A 17,181-nucleotide genomic window follows, 5' to 3' on the forward strand; every position below is an offset into this window, starting at 1 on the left:
TAGGTATATTGGCTTGTCTACATGGTTAGTGTAGTGGATTTTAACTTGCAGCCTGGACACAAGACACATTAAAAGCCAATATGAAAGCAACACCGGCAGGGGCAGGTGTTCTCCACTAACTACTCTACATATGCTAGCAGCGCACTGGTGTGAATAAAGGCTAGCACTCCCTTTATCGAGCATCCATCGGTTGTAGACACTGAGGGTCATTGTGTTATAGTAGCGGGGCATCTTGACGGCCACCACATACTCAGTTCAAATAGACACACCCAGCTTAGACCAACATAGGTTACACACCAAATTAATAAAGTCAGTCAGTCAGACAAATTGGCTTTATTTCGATATAAAACATATCTTTAAAAGCAATACATTACATCATTCTTTAAAAAAACAAATTAATAAAAGGAATATGCTACTTACCAGTATGCATCTGTTCTTGGCATGTAGAGCTGCAGAGCCACACACTTAGGATAGTAGATCGCCATCTGGTGTTGGGCTCGGATGCTTGCAGGTTGTTGTCTTCGGAAGAAGTCTTAGGTCACGAGATAGGCGACTCCTCCCTTGGACTACAGTGCGCATGGGCATCCACTCCATCCTCAGATTGTTTTTCGCCATGATGGGAAATGGAGTTTGTAAAATGAGAGAGAGATGTCCATGTGTAATGTCTAAGTAAGACTATGCTGGAACAGATACAGGTCCCGGGGAGGTGGGTGGGCGTGTGTGGCTCTGCAGCTCTACATGCCAAGAACAGATGCATACTGGTAAGTAGCATATTCCGTTCGATGCATATGAGCTGCAGATCACACACTTAGGATAGACTATATAGCAGTGTCTCCCCTAGCGGTGGTTACCTGTATCAGTTGCAGCAGTTTGGAATAAAGTTAAGGACAGCCTGACCTACAGAAGCTTGTTGTTTTGCTTGCACTTCAACACAGTAATGTTTAGTGAAGGTGTGTGTTGTAGACCATGTGGCTGCCTTACAGATATCTTCTAAGGGAATGTTTCCTAAGAATGCCATTGAAGCCCCTCTTTTGCGAGTGGAATGCGCTTTAGGGGGAACTGTTAGTGTGTGTTTAGCCTTGTGGTAGCATATTTGGATACATTTAACTATCCTCCTAGCTATCCCAGATTTGGCGATGGGGTTGCCTTAATGTGGTGGGGAGAAAGCAACAAACAATGGTTTGGTTTTGCGGAATGCTTTGGTTCGGTCAATGTAGTAAAGAAGGGCTCTTTTAACGTCTAAGGTATGAAGAGCTCTTTCAGCTACCGAGTCCGGATTTGGGAAGAACACTGGTAGCTCTACTGATTGGTTAAGATGGAACGGAGATATGACTTTTGGCAGGAATTTCGGATATGTTCTAAGAACCAGTTTGTTGCGGTGTAATTGTAGGAATTGTTCTTGTATGGTTAAAGCCTGGATCTCACTTACCCGTCTAAGGGATGTGATAGCAATAAGGAAAGCCACTTTCCATGTGAGGAACTGTAGTTCGCATTTATGCAGAGGTTCAAAAGGGGGTCCCATGAGCCTTGTAAGAACAATGTTTAGATTCCACACTGGAGAGGGTGGTAATCTGGGAGGAATAATCCTCTTAAGGCCTTCCATGAAAGCTTTGATCAAAGGTACTCTAAATAGTGACAAGTGTTGTCGATTTTGCAAGTAGGCTGCTAATGCTGCTAGGTGGAGACGTATGGATGAGTATGCTAAATTACATCTTTGCAAGTGTAGTAAGTAGGAAATTATATTCTGTAGGGATGCATCCAGTGGGCGTATATCATGGTTAGTGCAGTAAATGGCAAATCTTTTCCATTTTGCAGCGTAGCAGGCTCTAGTGGTAGGTCGTCTGGCCTCTTATAATATTCATACAGTCTGGTGGTAGGTTGAGGTAATCGAACTCTAGGACTTCAGGAGCCAGATCGCTAGATTCAGTTGACCTGGATCTGGGTGTCTTATTTCTCCATGGTTCTGGGTTAATAAGGACGGGGGGGAGAGATGCAGTTTTTGGTGTGAAACTAGAGAGTGCCAGCAGTGTTGTGAACCAGGGCTGGCGTGCCCATGTGGGGGCTACTAGGATCAGTTTGAGAGACTGTTGCCTGAGTTTGCGTACCACGAATGGAATGAGTGGGAGATGCGGAAAAGCGTACGCAATTCTGCCTGACCAGTTCATCCATATCGCATTGCCCTTGGACTGTGGGTGGGGAAACCTGGCGGCGAAGGTTGGGCATTTTGCGTTTGTGTGTGGCGAACAGATCCATGTCTGGTTGGCCCCATTGTTGGAAAAAGGGCAGTAGGACTTGTGGATGTAATTCCCATTCGTGGATCTGTTGAGTTTGTCGACTTAACAGGTCGGCAATCTGATTGTGAACCCCTGGAAGGTGTTCTGCAAGCAGGTATATGTTCTGGGGAATGGCCCATCTCCAAATGTTCTGTGCTAGCTGGGACACCTGGAGAGAATGTGTGCCTCCTTGTTTTTGTATATAATACATGGCTGTCATGTTGTCCGTCCGGATGAGGACAGTTTTGTTCTGGAGATGTATTTGGAATGATTTTAGTGCTAGGAATACTGCCAGTAGTTCCAGGTAATTGATATGGAGCACTTTCTGTTGAGTGGTCCATTTGCCCTGAGTGGTGTGTCCTAGGAGATGGGCTCTCCACCCCGTGAGTGATGCGTCCGTTGTTAGCACTATTTGTGGAAGAGGTTCGAGGAACGGCCGCCCTTGGACAGGTTTATTGTGTTCCACCATTTTAGAGAGCGATGTGAGCGGCTGTCCACCAACACTAGATCTGTTAGTTGTCCGTGAGCCTGATTCCAGACGTGCTAGATACTCTTGCAAGGGACGCATTTGAAGTCTTGCATAAGGCACAATGAAGATGCATGACGCCATCATGCCTATCAGTTGCATGAACACTCTTGCTGGAAGAGAGTGATGGGTTTGAAATTTTACGATGAGGGCTTGTATATTGGCTATCCTGGCTGGGCTGGGATATGCTAGGGCTTTGGAGGTATTTATGGTGGCTCCCAGATATTGATGTATGTGGGAGGGTTGGAGATGAGATTTGGGGTAGTTTAGTGTGAACCCCAAGTTGTGTAAGATTTGAATAGTTCAGGGAGTGTGTAGAACGCATTTGTTGAATGAGTTGGCTTTTATAAGCCAGTCGTCTAGATACGGGAAGACATGAATTTGTTGTCTTCAGAAATGCGCTGCTACTACTGCTAGACATTTGGCGAATACTCTGGGCGCAGTTGTTACCCCGAATGGAAGGACTGTAAACTGATAGTGTTGTCCGTCCACCATAAACCTTAGGTACTTCCTGTGAGCAGGATGTATGGGAATGTGGAAATAGGCGTCCTTGAGATCTAGTGTGGCAAGGAAATCGCCTTGTTGTAGTAGTGGGAGCACTTGTTGAAGAGTGATCATATGGAAATGATCAGTTTATGTACAGATTTAGGAGTCGAGGTCGAGTATTGCTCTTAGCGTCTCGTCCTTTTTAGGGATTAGGAAGTACAGTGAGTATACCCCTGTACCCTGATGTTGTAAGGGAACTGGTTCTATTGCGTGTTTCTGAAGCAATGAGAGAACTTGATTGAGGAGCGCAAGATGGTCTGGTGACATGGAACGCTGCTTGGGTGGTATGTGTGGAGGGGTAGTGGTGAGTTCCAGGCAGTAACCATACTGGATAATTTGTCTTACCCACTTGTCTGTTGTGATAGAGTTCCAGACAGGTAGGAACTGTTGGAGTCTTCCCCCGACTGGAGTGGAATGGTCTGGGGGGAGTAGAGGAAATTCACTGTTTTGTGGCGGGGGAGGTACGAGTGTTGGTATTGCCTCGACCTCGTCCCTGGTTGTTGTTTCCTCTATATCCTCCTCTAAAATATCCTCTACTAGGAGAGGTTTGTGTAGAGGTTTTGAACGTAGAGGAGGTGTCTGCTCCCATATTTTTGGAGGCTCCTCTGTAGAAGGAGCATCGAAAGGAGCCGCGTGGTTGTGGAGACTGCAATGCTCCCATGTACTTAGCAGTCTCGGTGTCTTTTTTCATTTTTTCAAGTGCAGTGTCAACTGCTGGCCCAAACAGCTGTTCTTGGTTAAAAGGTTGGCTAAGTATGGTACTTTGTACTTCTGGCTTAAAGCCTGAAATGCGTAGCCAGGCATGGCGTCTAAGGAGTACACTTGTGTTCAGTGCTCGAGAGGCGGTGTCTGCGGCGTCAAGTGCACATTTAATTGACGCATTTGAGATAAGTTTACCCTCTTGTATAAGGTCATTTGCCTGGGTCTTGTATTGGTCTGGCAGGTGTTGTAGCAGATTCTCCAACTGATCGTAGTGAGCCCTATCGTAGCGTGCTAATAGGGCTTGGGTGTTGGCAATACGCCAATGATTAGCAGCTTGTGCTGCTACTCGTTTGTCCAAGGCTTCTAATAGTTTGGATTCTTTGTCTGGGGGTGGTGTATCTCCTGTGGTTTGGGAGTTGGCGCGCTTCCTTGCGTTGGAAACGACCAAAGAATCCAGAGGGAGCTGTCCTTTGATGTAACAAGGATCTTCTGGGGCAGGTCTATATTTTTTTCTCAATTCTTGGGTTAAGCACCCTGGCACAGACGGGGTCTTTAAATACTTCTGTGGCGTGCTTTATCACCCCTTTATTTTGAAGAACAAAGGTCCTTGGCATAGGGGGAGATAGTTTAAATGTTTCAACATAGACTACAATGAGCACTATGGAGGGTCTTCCAATGTCCAGCCGGACAGAAGAATATTTATTCAAGTAAGATAGCAGGATGGACAAAATACAAAGCAAAACAGAGATGGCAAACGGCACAATCCTGTACCGAGCGTTGAAGAGAAGGTATAGGGAGTATAGACACAAGAAGGAAACAACAGGCAAAAAAATGGTTGAAGGAAGAGCAAAAGGCGGCTTACATTTACATAGTAATACTGTGTAAGCTCAAACCAACAAACAACGCACTCATTTTATCACAATGGTTAAATTGTGGTGTTTGCTACAAAGGTCGACGTTTCAATCCCTAGCTCTCAATACTATGGGATCATCATCAGGACTAGAAATTGAACTGTTGCCTGATAGATAGTGTCAAGGAGCCTGTAGGGTAGTAAGACAGGAAACAAGGAAACAACAAAAAATGATAAATAAACAATAAAACAAGTCCACCTTACTTTGAGCATATCTAGTCAAGAAACCGTTTAAGGTGTGTAACAATTCGCTATGTGAAGAGGGTGAGTACGCGTGAATGCGATGGAACACATGCGGAAGGGAATAACCGCGTTGCAGGGTGCAGTGGCGCACATAGTGAAGACACGACCGAAGAGGTCAATGACGGTGAGGGGGCAACAAGAGAAGTGAAGAGTGCCCTTTGAAATCAGTGAGGAAGGATGTTAACGATGCGTGACCCGATGAGGAAGGAGGTTGCGGCCAGAAAATGATGTGTGTCATACCGAGAGAGCCGAGGGTGACAACACTAATGGTGGAACGAAAGGGGGTGGCGCAGTGCTGTTGGGAGCAAGTCGGTGCTAGCGGAGAAGGATCCGTGTGAATTTCATGGGCACGGCGCAAGCTTGAAGGGGTGGTGTGTGCTAACCTGGGAAGCAGCTCCGAGGGTACCTGGAACTGCTCGGTGGATGCCAGGAGCAGCTAATTGGTTGCCAGGAGCTCGTGGGCAATGCGTGAACAACCCTCGAGGGGGTCTGGAGGCTGGAATTAAAGAAGTGGAGAAGCGGTGAGCCTGGTAAGGGGGTGGTTCGTAGGGTGATGAACCCAGGAAGGTGTTACCTTGATCGTGATCCACAAGAGGTCGTTTTAGGGACAGTGGACGACGGATGGAACAAGCATGGAGGAGGGCTGGAGCTGGGGAAGGCAAGAAAAGTGTTGGCGGGAGCCCAAAACATGTTCGGCTGGTAATTGCCGGGGCCGTCATAAGAACGGGCTTACCTTGTAAATACAAGGAGGGCGCAAACGGCCAGAACGGATAATCATAGGCCTGAGTTTGGAGAGTATGTGCAGCGGATGGGGCTGCAGGACAGCGCGGAACCGGAGCTGGGAAAAAAAAGGGAATTAGAGTGAATACAGCGAGGAGCACGCAAGTTGCGCTCTGGCGGATGGCGTGGGAAGCAGGGCTTACCTCTCAATGAGTAGCTGGCGGCCGGAGGAAGCAAGGGTCTGCCTTTCCGTACGGCGTGATAGCAAGGGACAGCCGGGACAAGAGGTGTTTTAAGGCGGGCCAAGGGGGAAGGCGAAATCAAGGGAGGACTAAGAAAGGGATTGGGACAAAAACCGGGGGCCATGATGGAATGGGGAGGAATTTGAAGGGAGAGGGGCTATGTGAGCATGCTTTTAGAAATAGCGAATTGTCACTGGCAGTTGATCACTTGAAACATTAGAAGACAAGCCACTGAGCGTGGGAGCACACAATCGGTAATCACAGTTTACCTAGAGGTTAATTATAGCAATTGTAAACGGTGGGGTGCAATACGCTTGAGGGGGGGGGGGGGGGGAAGGGGATACAGCAGAACATGGTTTGCATAAATTTACATTTTTTGTTTAGGCAGGGAGTACAAACAATGATAGTCAAGCTATCTTAGAGTGACTGGGGCAAGGAAGACAGGTGATTCAAAATTGCACTTGATTACAGTAAGGATGTCCAGTCTTCTGTCCTATTGAGTCCGGTGTTGATGGAATTAAACAGAATGATTGTCTTTAGTTCCTCTCTGTTTAAAAGTTGAGCCATATTGCCACCTCTTGGAGGCAACTTCAGTGATTTGAGTACAGTCCAGCGCAAGTCATCTTCATTGTGATTGGCCTCAGTGAAATGTTCCACCAGGGGGGCGTTCTGTGTCTTGCATCGGATACGGCTTCTGTGCTGACAGATTCTGGTCTTGATTCTTTGGGTGGTCTGTCCAATGTATATTTTCAAACAGGGACATTGGATAAGGTAGATAACATTGCAGGAATTACAATTTGTGAAAGCTTGACAGTGCACTGTAATGTTATCAAATGTGAAACTTTTTCCTTCAATGGTGAACATACAGACATTGCAAGAGCCGCATTTTGAATGACCAATGATGGGGGACAGACCCCAACTGGCAAGGAGAGTAGTATTGGGAGCGACAGGTAGTGCAGCTCTGACCAGGTGGTCCTTCAGATTCTTGCTTTTTTTGAAGGCGAATAGTGGTTTATCAATAGTGAGATTACCTGCATTTAGAATGGGCCAGTGGTGCAGTATCGCTTTTCTCAATTTATTGGATACCAGAGAAAAAGTAGTCACACAGGCAATTCTCTGCAGTTCTTTTTTAGGTTTAGGGGTCAAAAGCACCTCCCGGGGACAATACCAGGCTATTTTGGAAGCATTTTTTACGATTCTTTTTGGGTAGCCTCTGTCTTTTAGTTTGGAAGCCAAGACAGCTGATTCTCTGAAGTAATCAGCCCTACAGGAGCAATTTCTCCTTATTCTCAAAAATTGAGAGTACGGCAATGAATCCCTTAGAGCCCTAGGGTGATTGCTGGTGTAATTTAAAATGGTGTTGCGTTCTGTGGGCTTGCGGAAGAGGCGTGTGAGTAGTTCGCCATTGTCATGAAAAATTGTAAGGTCTAAAAATGCTATGGAGGCGGTGTCAGTGGTGGTGGTAAAAGATAAACCAGAGCAGTTGTTGTTCAGCCAATGCAAAAATTGGCGTAGAACATCGACGTGTTGTCTCCAAATGATGAAGATGTCGTCGATGTATCTACGCCAAAGCACGATGCCTGGGAAGAACGGATTGGAGGCAGTCAGGATGACATTAGTCTCTAGTTGGTCCATGAAGAGTATTGCCAGATTTGGGGCAAAAATAGCCCCCATTGACGTGCCTTTGATTTGCTGATAGAAGGTATTGTTGAAGCTGAAAAAATTGCGGGTTAAGCAGAGTTCAAGAAGCTGTAGTATGAAATTGCTGGGGACAGCATGTGGGCGTGGACGTGAATCTAATATTCTTTGGATTACTAGAAGGGCAGCAGTCTGAGGGATATTTGTGTACAGTGACTCAACATCCATGGTACACAGAGTTTCAGTCAGGGGATCGAATGGATGATGCTCAATCATGTTAATCATTGCCATCGAGTCTCGGACAAAACATTGAGTGGTGGGGATAAAGTCTTTAATGAAGAAATCTACATAAGACCCCAGAGGTTCTAAGATTGAGCCGCAAGCAGAAACAATGGGACGGCCTGGAGGGTTTGAAATATTTTTGTGGACTTTGGGGAGCGTGTATATAACGGGGGTACGCGCTGACTTGACATTGAGAAAATTAAACTCCTTTTTTGAAAGGAAGCCAGCACGGAGACCCTCTGTGGTTGTCTTGAGGATCAGTCCCTGAATCTCTTTAGTAGGATTCGATGCTAACTTCTGGTAGTGTTCTGTATTGTCAAGTTGGCGTTGGATCTCCGATATGTACGCTGTTTTTTCCTGGAGCACTATTCCACCACCTTTATCTGCACTTTTGATTATCAAGGAGTCGGTATTCTTTAACTGGGTAATAGCTTGTTTCTCTTTGCGTGTAATGTTAAATGGAATGAACCTTTTGTTATTCTGTAGGTTAGAGAGATCTTTCAATAACATTTTCTCAAAGGTGATTACCTCTGGGGGTACCATACCGGCTGATGGTGAGAAAGTGGATGGGGGCCGGAAGGGAGTATTAGCCACTTGATCTAGCATAGGGTGCAGTTGGAAAAATGCTTGTAGGCGGATGCGCCGGAAAAATCTGAGAAGCTCAGTTTGTAGGTCCATGAAGTTGGGTGGAATTGTGGGAACAAATGATAAACCTTTTTTAAGGAGGGAAAGTTCGTCGGGGGTCAATGAGTGAGAAGAGAGATTGAAGATGGGAATCACGTCAGTATGTTGGTTGGCAGAAGTGTCTGTCATTACCATTGGTAAAAATTGTTGCGTGTCCGTCTCTCTCCCGGTGGGTTGTACCACCGCTGAGTTTTCTTCACTCTGCCTCGTTGGGGTTGATCTTGTTGGCCCCTGGCTAAAAAAGTGTTTTGATTTAAGCCTCCACGTCTGGTGGTACTAGTTCCCTCGCCTGGGTCCGAGTTGTCGGATGAATCAGCTGACGTATCTGAAAAGCCTACTAGGTTGTGACGTCTGTTGTACCGGCCCTACGGACGGTTGTTTTGATGTGTAGAGTAAGACCTATTAGTGTAGAAGTCTTTTTGCAGGTAAGGGTAAGTAGTCTCAATGTTATAGGTTTTTATGTCTCTTTATTTTGTTAGCTTTCTTGTTCTGTTCGATTCTATGGAAGTCTGCAACAGTTTTCTCAATCTGTTCCAACAGTTTTTTGGCATCAGAGGTTGCGTTAGAATCTTGAATTTGTTTGAGTATATCTGAGATCGCGGTCTCTAGCTCTTTCAGGGTTTCCGTGGCGATATCTATTCCGAGTACTAGCCAGTGGCGGGAACATGTGGTTCCGATGTAGCTAAAGTTGGAAATATATTTTGGGTTGTCGGTAAAAATCCCAGGAATATTACGTACTTGTAGACCTAGAGGGATGACTTCTGCTTTGAGGTAATCTGTGAGCATGAGGATCATTAATTGTAAACGGACCTGCTTCTTTCTGAGTTTCTCCAATTGATCTGGGACTGAGGAGTTGGAAGGGGTGGGTATTTCGGGGGCATCTGAAAGTAACGATGGGCCTGAGCAAAGTTGTTTAATGTAATCATCTGTGTACAACGGTGCAAAAGCTGACATGCTGTGGTGTAAGGAAGGGGACTCAAAACAAAAAATGAAGGGTTAAATTGAAAGACACTCATAAAAACTAGGATGGCCGAACCAAGAAATTGGTGGGGAGGGAATTAAACCCTTGCAATCCAGCGATTGCGCTAAGTGTAGAGAAAAGAACAAGGGGACCCGTTCTGGTAGCCTGGGGACCTCGGGTAATAACTTATTTTGAAGAACAAAGGTCCTTGGCATAGGGGGAGATAGTTTAAATGTTTCAACATAGACTACAATGAGCACTATGGAGGGTCTTCCAATGTCCAGCCGGACAGAGGAATATTTATTCAAGTAAGATAGCAGGATGGACAAAATACAAAGCAAAACAGAGATGGCAAACGGCACAATCCTGTACCGAGCGTTGAAGAGAAGGTATAGGGAGTATAGACACAAGAAGGAAACAACAGGCAAAAAAATGGTTGAAGGAAGAGCAAAAGGCGGCTTACATTTACATAGTAATACTGTGTAAGCTCAAACCAACAAACAACGCACTCATTTTATCACAATGGTTAAATTGTGGTGTTTGCTACAAAGGTCGACGTTTCGATCCCTAGCTCTCAATACTATGGGATCATCATCAGGACTAGAAATTGAACTGTTGCCTGATAGATAGTGTCAAGGAGCCTGTAGGGTAGTAAGACAGGAAACAAGGAAACAACAAAAAATGATAAACAATAAAACAAGTCCACCTTACTTTGAGCATATCTAGTCAAGAAACCGTTTAAGGTGTGTAACAATTCGCTATGTGAAGAGGGTGAGTACGCGTGAATGCGATGGAACACATGCGGAAGGGAATAACCGCGTTGCAGGGTGCAGTGGCGCACATAGTGAAGACACGACCGAAGAGGTCAATGACGGTGAGGGGGCAACAAGAGAAGTGAAGAGTGCCCTTTGAAATCAGTGAGGAAGGATGTTAACGATGCGTGACCCGATGAGGAAGGAGGATTGTGCCGTTTGCCATCTCTGTTTTGCTTTGTATTTTGTCCATCCTGCTATCTTACTTGAATAAATATTCCTCTGTCCGGCTGGACATTGGAAGACCCTCCATAGTGCTCATTGTAGTCTATGTTGAAACATTTAAACTATCTCCCCCTATGCCAAGGACCTTTGTTCTTCAAAATAAGTTATTACCCGAGGTCCCCAGGCTACCAGAACGGGTCCCCTTGTTCTTTTCTTATCACCCCTTTAAGCATAGGTAAAATTTGTACCGACTTCTGAGACTGTTTCAAAGTGTCTAAGAGGAAGTCTTCCTCGGGTGCATCAGAGTGCATGGTGACGCCATGGTAAAGTGCTGCTCTGTTTACTAGTTGTCCAAACCCCAGGTGGTCATCTGGAGGGGATGGTTTGGAGGGATATGGTGTAGGGTCAGAGGTAGAGGGTATGCCCAATCATCCAATGGTGCGGTATCTGGATCTGTGAACGGATCATTAGTATTATAAGGGTCACCCCCTCCCCCTAGGTCATCATCATCCTCCTGTGGAGGTGGTGTATGTGATGGAGATGGTAGAGGTAAGGGTGGTGTAGGCAGAGGGGGTGGGGTAGAAGGTCGTAAGGGAGAGGAAGGAGGAATAGGTGATGTTGCAGAGTCCTTCTTTTTTATAGGAACTGGGGCAGGTGTTGTGTCCAGTTTCCGTTTTACATGGCACTGTGGTGACATGTCCAGTCTTTGGATTAATATAGATCCTTTTTTTTGTGTTGGATCTGGATGGAAAAGTTCTTGTTCTTCAGGAACAGATTTTGGCGCCGATTTTTTCGGTTCCGATCGAGGTTTCGGTACATCGGTAGAGTCTTTGGCTTTAGGAGGTGTATTATAGTACTTAGCCGGTGGTTTCGGTGCTGAAGTGGAGTCTTCCGGCTTGGGAACTGTCGGTGCCGGTTTATCTATGGGCCTCGATGTTTTTGGTGCCGAAGGTGTCGGATCCGATTTCTGTGCCGAGAGGTCTTTTGTCTTCGGTGCCGAAGGTGCCGGGGGTACAATGACATGCGGCTTACTCGGGCCCGAGCCACCGGAAGGCTTATGTTTCTTCGGAGCCGAGCCCGGAGGCGGGGCTTCTGAAGGATATTTTCGGTCTCGACTGAGGCCAGCTGGCGAAGTCTTGACCAATGCCTTTGGTTTTGGAGGGGTTGGGGCAGGGGCAGTGGTACTCACGTGTTGCCCCGGAGTAACGGGGTCGTCTGCTTCGGAGATGATTTGAAGTTCCTCGGAATCCTCTTCCGAAACATCGGGACCCTCATCGAAGATGTTTACTGGTTTCGGGGCTGATTTGTGTGCCATGATATGGCGTCGAGCTCTTCGATCACGAATGGTCTTTTTGGATCGAAATGCTGCGCATGCTGGACAGCTGGCTTCGTCGTGTTCCGGTGATAGGCACAGGTTGCAGAATTTGTGATGGTCACTGTGCGGAAATTTTGCTCCACACTGGGGGCATTTTTTAAACGGCGTCCTTTCCATGAGCCGTAGGCCTCACGGCGTGGATAGGCCCAGCAGCCCGTGTCGGCGTCCGGAATCGAGCCGATGAATTCGATGTCGAGTGAAGGTGCTTAGATGTAGTTGTAGAAGTTTTTTCGCTTCAAAAAGCTTGTATTTGAGATTTTCAACCGGAGTTGGAAAAGTTACATCCGAACCCAATGGCGGAAAAAAAACTGAGGATGGAGTGGATGCCCATGCGCACTGAAGTCCAAGGGAGGAGTCGCCTATCTCGTGACCAAAGACTTCTTCCGAAGACAACAACCACCTGCAAGCATCCGAGCCCAACACCAGATGGCGATCTACTATCCTAAGTGTGTGATCTGCAGCTCATATGCCTCGAACATACTTTCACGCTGAAGTGGGATACCATGGCTTCTCGGCAGGGACTTTAACAGGGTATTGCACATGGTCAATGACCGCTCCTATCCCCTTCCCCCTCAAAACCCATAGTCTCGCCACATCTAGCACCCAGGCACTAAACGCCCAATTGAACACTGAAGGCTATATGACAATGCACGCACTAGGGTTTATTCCTTCTACTTTAACTCCACAACATACACGTCCGGACAGATCGCCTGGTGAGTGCACTGGACATCCTCCCCAACATAACATATATAGATTTCTTAGACTGTACCCACCCAGACCATAATCCCCAGCATTAACGCCTGAACTCTGATGCAGTATCTACTCCTTTACCTACATGGCGACTGCAAAGGCAGCACTGGGTAACACCACTTTTCGGTACTCACTGGACGCGCCAATCAAGGAACATGTTGACCTTGTCCAGTTCACTCGAATAGTACGCCTTTAAAGTGGTTGTTAGGGGCCATTGCTTAGGATACACATGGAACGCAAGACGGACACCTGACAGAGATATTTCCAACATCAAACGGGACCTGTTGGGTCCTGAATCACAAGCTATTTTGTCCCCGGAATACAGTGAGAGCCTTCATCGCACAACATTAACACACAGCTGTCTTAATTACACCACCAGGACTCATGCTGAAGCAGACAAGACATACTCACTTTTAGGGTGGCTGGTTTACCAAGAACATCCTAGACATCCCATACTAGCAATCCGCTCATCCGCTGGCACCCTTCTTCATACACAGATGGTGATCCGCGCAGAAATTACGAGTATTACACCTCGGCAACATCTGCCAACCAAGACACCATCGACTTCATGCTAATCGCCACGTCCTTGCCTACCATAACTCTCCACCAACGACTTAACGTTGTCCAGTTTATCACCCCATTTGAAATCCAGGAGGGCATACATGCCCCCTGCAATGGTAAAGACCCCAGGACAAGATGGTCTCCCGACCGAATACTATAAAGGATACGCCCCATTTTTGGCCCCCGCCTACAGACACTATAGGGCTAGTCCCTTCAAGCTGCCTGTCTGTCTGTCTGTCACCCTTGCTTCGTGAGGCAAACCGGACTGCGACCCCCCCCCTCTGTCTTAGGCCCATACCACCCTCTCAAATTACTCAACACAGACTACAAAATACTGGCCAACTTACTAGAGGTCCGACTGACCCCCCCTCTGGTATCTGCACACCTACACCCACACCAAAACGGACACTTCACTAAACTTGGAGACTTTTAGGGTTATGAATAACACCCCCCAACTCCCGTGATTGGCCATGCTCTGGATGTCTAGTTCTGGATTTGGAGATGGCATTGGACTACCTGTATTTGGATTTCGTATTTGCTGTTTTGTCCCGCTACGGATTGGGCCCTAGATTTATCAACCTGGTGAAACTACTCTACACCCAACCCCTAGTGAAGGTTATGATTGGAACCTTGCTATCCGACCCAGTCACTGCCCACAGAGGAACCCGCCAGGGATGCCCATTATCCCCCTCTACTTTTTGATCTGGCAATTGAACCACCAGCAGTTGCTTTTCATACACACAGACAGGCAATGGACACTTTCATAATCAGTAAACAGATGACCTACTCCGATACCTGCGTGACGTACACATGATTCCCCCAGATATAGCGCCCATATTTCACCGGTATGGACAATTTCCGGACTCAAAGTTAATTGAGCGTAATCATGTCTCTATTCCTCGAGCACCTTGGTCCCTGACCCTACCTACCATCTTGGGGGTGCCAAACTAACTTGGCATTCGCTGACATTCCGGTACTTGAATATCCACATTTACAGAGACCTCGTTGACCTGTTCGACGGTAACCTCACCCACACAGTGATATCGTTACAAGCCCAATCAGCATTTTGGAAATCATTCCTACTCTGTGGCCGGGCGGGTGGCCCTTGTCAAGATAGTCAGGTTACCTCGCTTGGTATACTATTTTGCTAATCTCCCACTGTATGACCCGAAATACCTTTTGCACAAGCTCAAACTCACAAGAGACCTCCTCCGGCATAACACAAGATGCAGGGTAGTTCTTCACAAACTACAGTTGCCAACATTGAGCCCTACTACCTGGCCTCACAGCTACAGTGGGTGGCCAAATGGCTGGCAGGACTTCAAATTACGAGACATCACCATAACAACTCCAGCCTGGAGCCAGCTACACATTTTAAATTGATTCCATTGCAGCATCAGACGGCCGACTCCATCCCCCTGCTTTGCCCACGTGGCATATGATAATGATGATGATGATGATAGAGATGATAGAGAGAAATGATGATAGAGAGAAATGATGATAGAGAGAAATGATGATAGCGATAGAGATAGCGATAGAGATGATGATAGAGATAGAGATAGAGATGATGATAGCGATAGCGATAGAGATAGAGATAGAGATGATGATAGCGATAGAGATAGAGATAGAGATAGAGATGATGATAGAGATGATGATAGCGATAGAGATGATGATAGCGATAGAGATAGAGATGATGATAGAGATAGAGATAGCGATAGAGATAGAGATGATGATAGCGATAGCGATAGAGATGATGATAGAGATAGCGATAGAGATGATGATAGAGATAGCGATAGAGATGATGATAGCGATAGAGATAGAGATGATGATAGCGATAGAGATAGAGATGATGATAGAGATAGAGATGATGATAGCGATAGCGATAGAGATGATGATAGCGATAGCGATAGAGATGATGATAGCGATAGCGATAGAGATGATGATAGAGATAGCGATAGAGATGATGATAGAGATAGCGATAGAGATGATGATAGAGATAGCGATAGAGATGATGATAGCGATAGAGATGATGATAGCGATAGCGATAGAGATGATAGCGATAGCGATAGAGATGATAGCGATAGCGATAGAGATGATAGCGATAGCGATAGAGGATGATAGCGATAGCGATAGAGGATGATAGCGATAGAGACAGAGGATGATAGCGATAGAGACAGAGGATGATAGCGATAGAGACAGAGGATGATAGCGATAGAGACAGAGGATGATAGCGATAGAGACAGAGGATGATAGCGATAGAGACAGAGGATGATAGCGATAGAGACAGAGGATGATAGCGATAGAGACAGAGGATGATAGCGATAGAGACAGAGGATGATAGCGATAGAGACAGAGGATGATAGCGATAGAGACAGAGGATGATAGCGATAGAGACAGAGGATGATAGCGATAGAGACAGAGGATGATAGCGATAGAGACAGAGGATGATAGCGATAGAGACAGAGGATGATAGCGATAGAGACAGAGGATGATAGCGATAGAGACAGAGGATGATAGCGATAGAGACAGAGGATGATAGCGATAGAGACAGAGGATGATAGCGATAGAGACAGAGGATGATAGCGATAGAGACAGAGGATGATAGCGATAGAGACAGAGGATGATAGAGATGATGATAGCGATAGAGATGATGATAGCGATAGAGATGATGATAGCGATAGAGATGATGATAGCGATAGAGATGATGATAGCGATAGAGATGATGATAGCGATAGAGATGATGATAGCGATAGAGATAGAGATGATGATAGCGATAGAGATAGAGATAGAGATAGAGATGATGATAGCGATAGAGATAGAGATAGAGATAGAGATGATGATAGCGATAGAGATGATGATAGCGATAGAGATGATGATAGCGATAGAGATGATGATAGCGATAGAGATGATGATAGCGATAGAGATAGAGATGATGATAGAGATAGAGATGATGATAGCGATAGAGATAGAGATAGAGATAGAGATGATGATAGCGATAGAGATAGAGATAGAGATAGAGATGATGATAGAGATGATGATAGCGATGATGATGATGATAGCGATAGAGATAGAGATAGAGATAGAGATGATGATAGCGATAGAGATGATGATAGCGATAGAGATGATGATAGCGATAGAGATGATGATAGCGATAGAGATAGAGATGATGATAGCGATAGAGATAGAGATGATGATAGCGATAGCGATAGAGATGATGATAGCGATAGCGATAGAGATGATGATAGCGATAGCGATAGAGATGATGATAGAGATAGCGATAGAGATGATGATAGAGATAGCGATAGAGATGATGATAGAGATAGCGATAGAGATGATGATAGCGATAGCGATAGAGATGATGATAGCGATAGAGATAGAGATGATAGCGATAGCGATAGAGATGATAGCGATAGCGATAGAGATGATAGCGATAGCGATAGAGATGATAGCGATAGCGATAGAGATGATAGCGATAGCGATAGAGATGATAGCGATAGCGATAGAGATGATAGCGATAGAGACAGAGGATGATAGCGATAGAGACAGAGGATGATAGCGATAGAGACAGAGGATGATAGCGATAGAGACAGAGGATGATAGCGATAGAGACAGAGGATGATAGCGATAGAGACAGAGGATGATAGCGATAGAGACAGAGGATGATAGCGATAGAGACAGAGGATGATAGCGATAGAGACAGAGGATGATAGCGATAGAGACAGAGGATGATAGCGATAGAGACAGAGGATGATAGCGATAGAGACAGAGGATGATAGCGATAGAGACAGAGG

At 45.9% G+C, this 17,181-nt stretch overlaps 2 protein-coding genes across 3 annotated transcripts in view; both read right to left on the reverse strand.

Moving 5' to 3' along the window:
* WDR20 (WD repeat domain 20) overlaps window positions 1-17,181 on the reverse strand; it is a 257,753-nt gene that overhangs the window by 186,435 nt on the left and 54,137 nt on the right. The window lies entirely within an intron of this gene.
* On the reverse strand, window positions 3,785-13,493 carry LOC146798971 (uncharacterized). Its single transcript, XM_085627523.1, has 3 exons — window positions 13,424-13,493; window positions 5,934-6,038; window positions 3,785-4,581 (listed from the first exon to the last, which is right to left on the reverse strand). The coding sequence occupies exons 1-3, from the start codon at window positions 13,491-13,493 to the stop codon at window positions 3,785-3,787; spliced, it is 972 nt and encodes a 323-aa protein (XP_085483649.1).

Source organism: Triturus cristatus, chromosome 9 (genome assembly GCF_964204655.1).
Source record: "Triturus cristatus chromosome 9, aTriCri1.1, whole genome shotgun sequence".
NCBI classification, from domain to species: domain Eukaryota; kingdom Metazoa; phylum Chordata; class Amphibia; order Caudata; family Salamandridae; genus Triturus; species Triturus cristatus.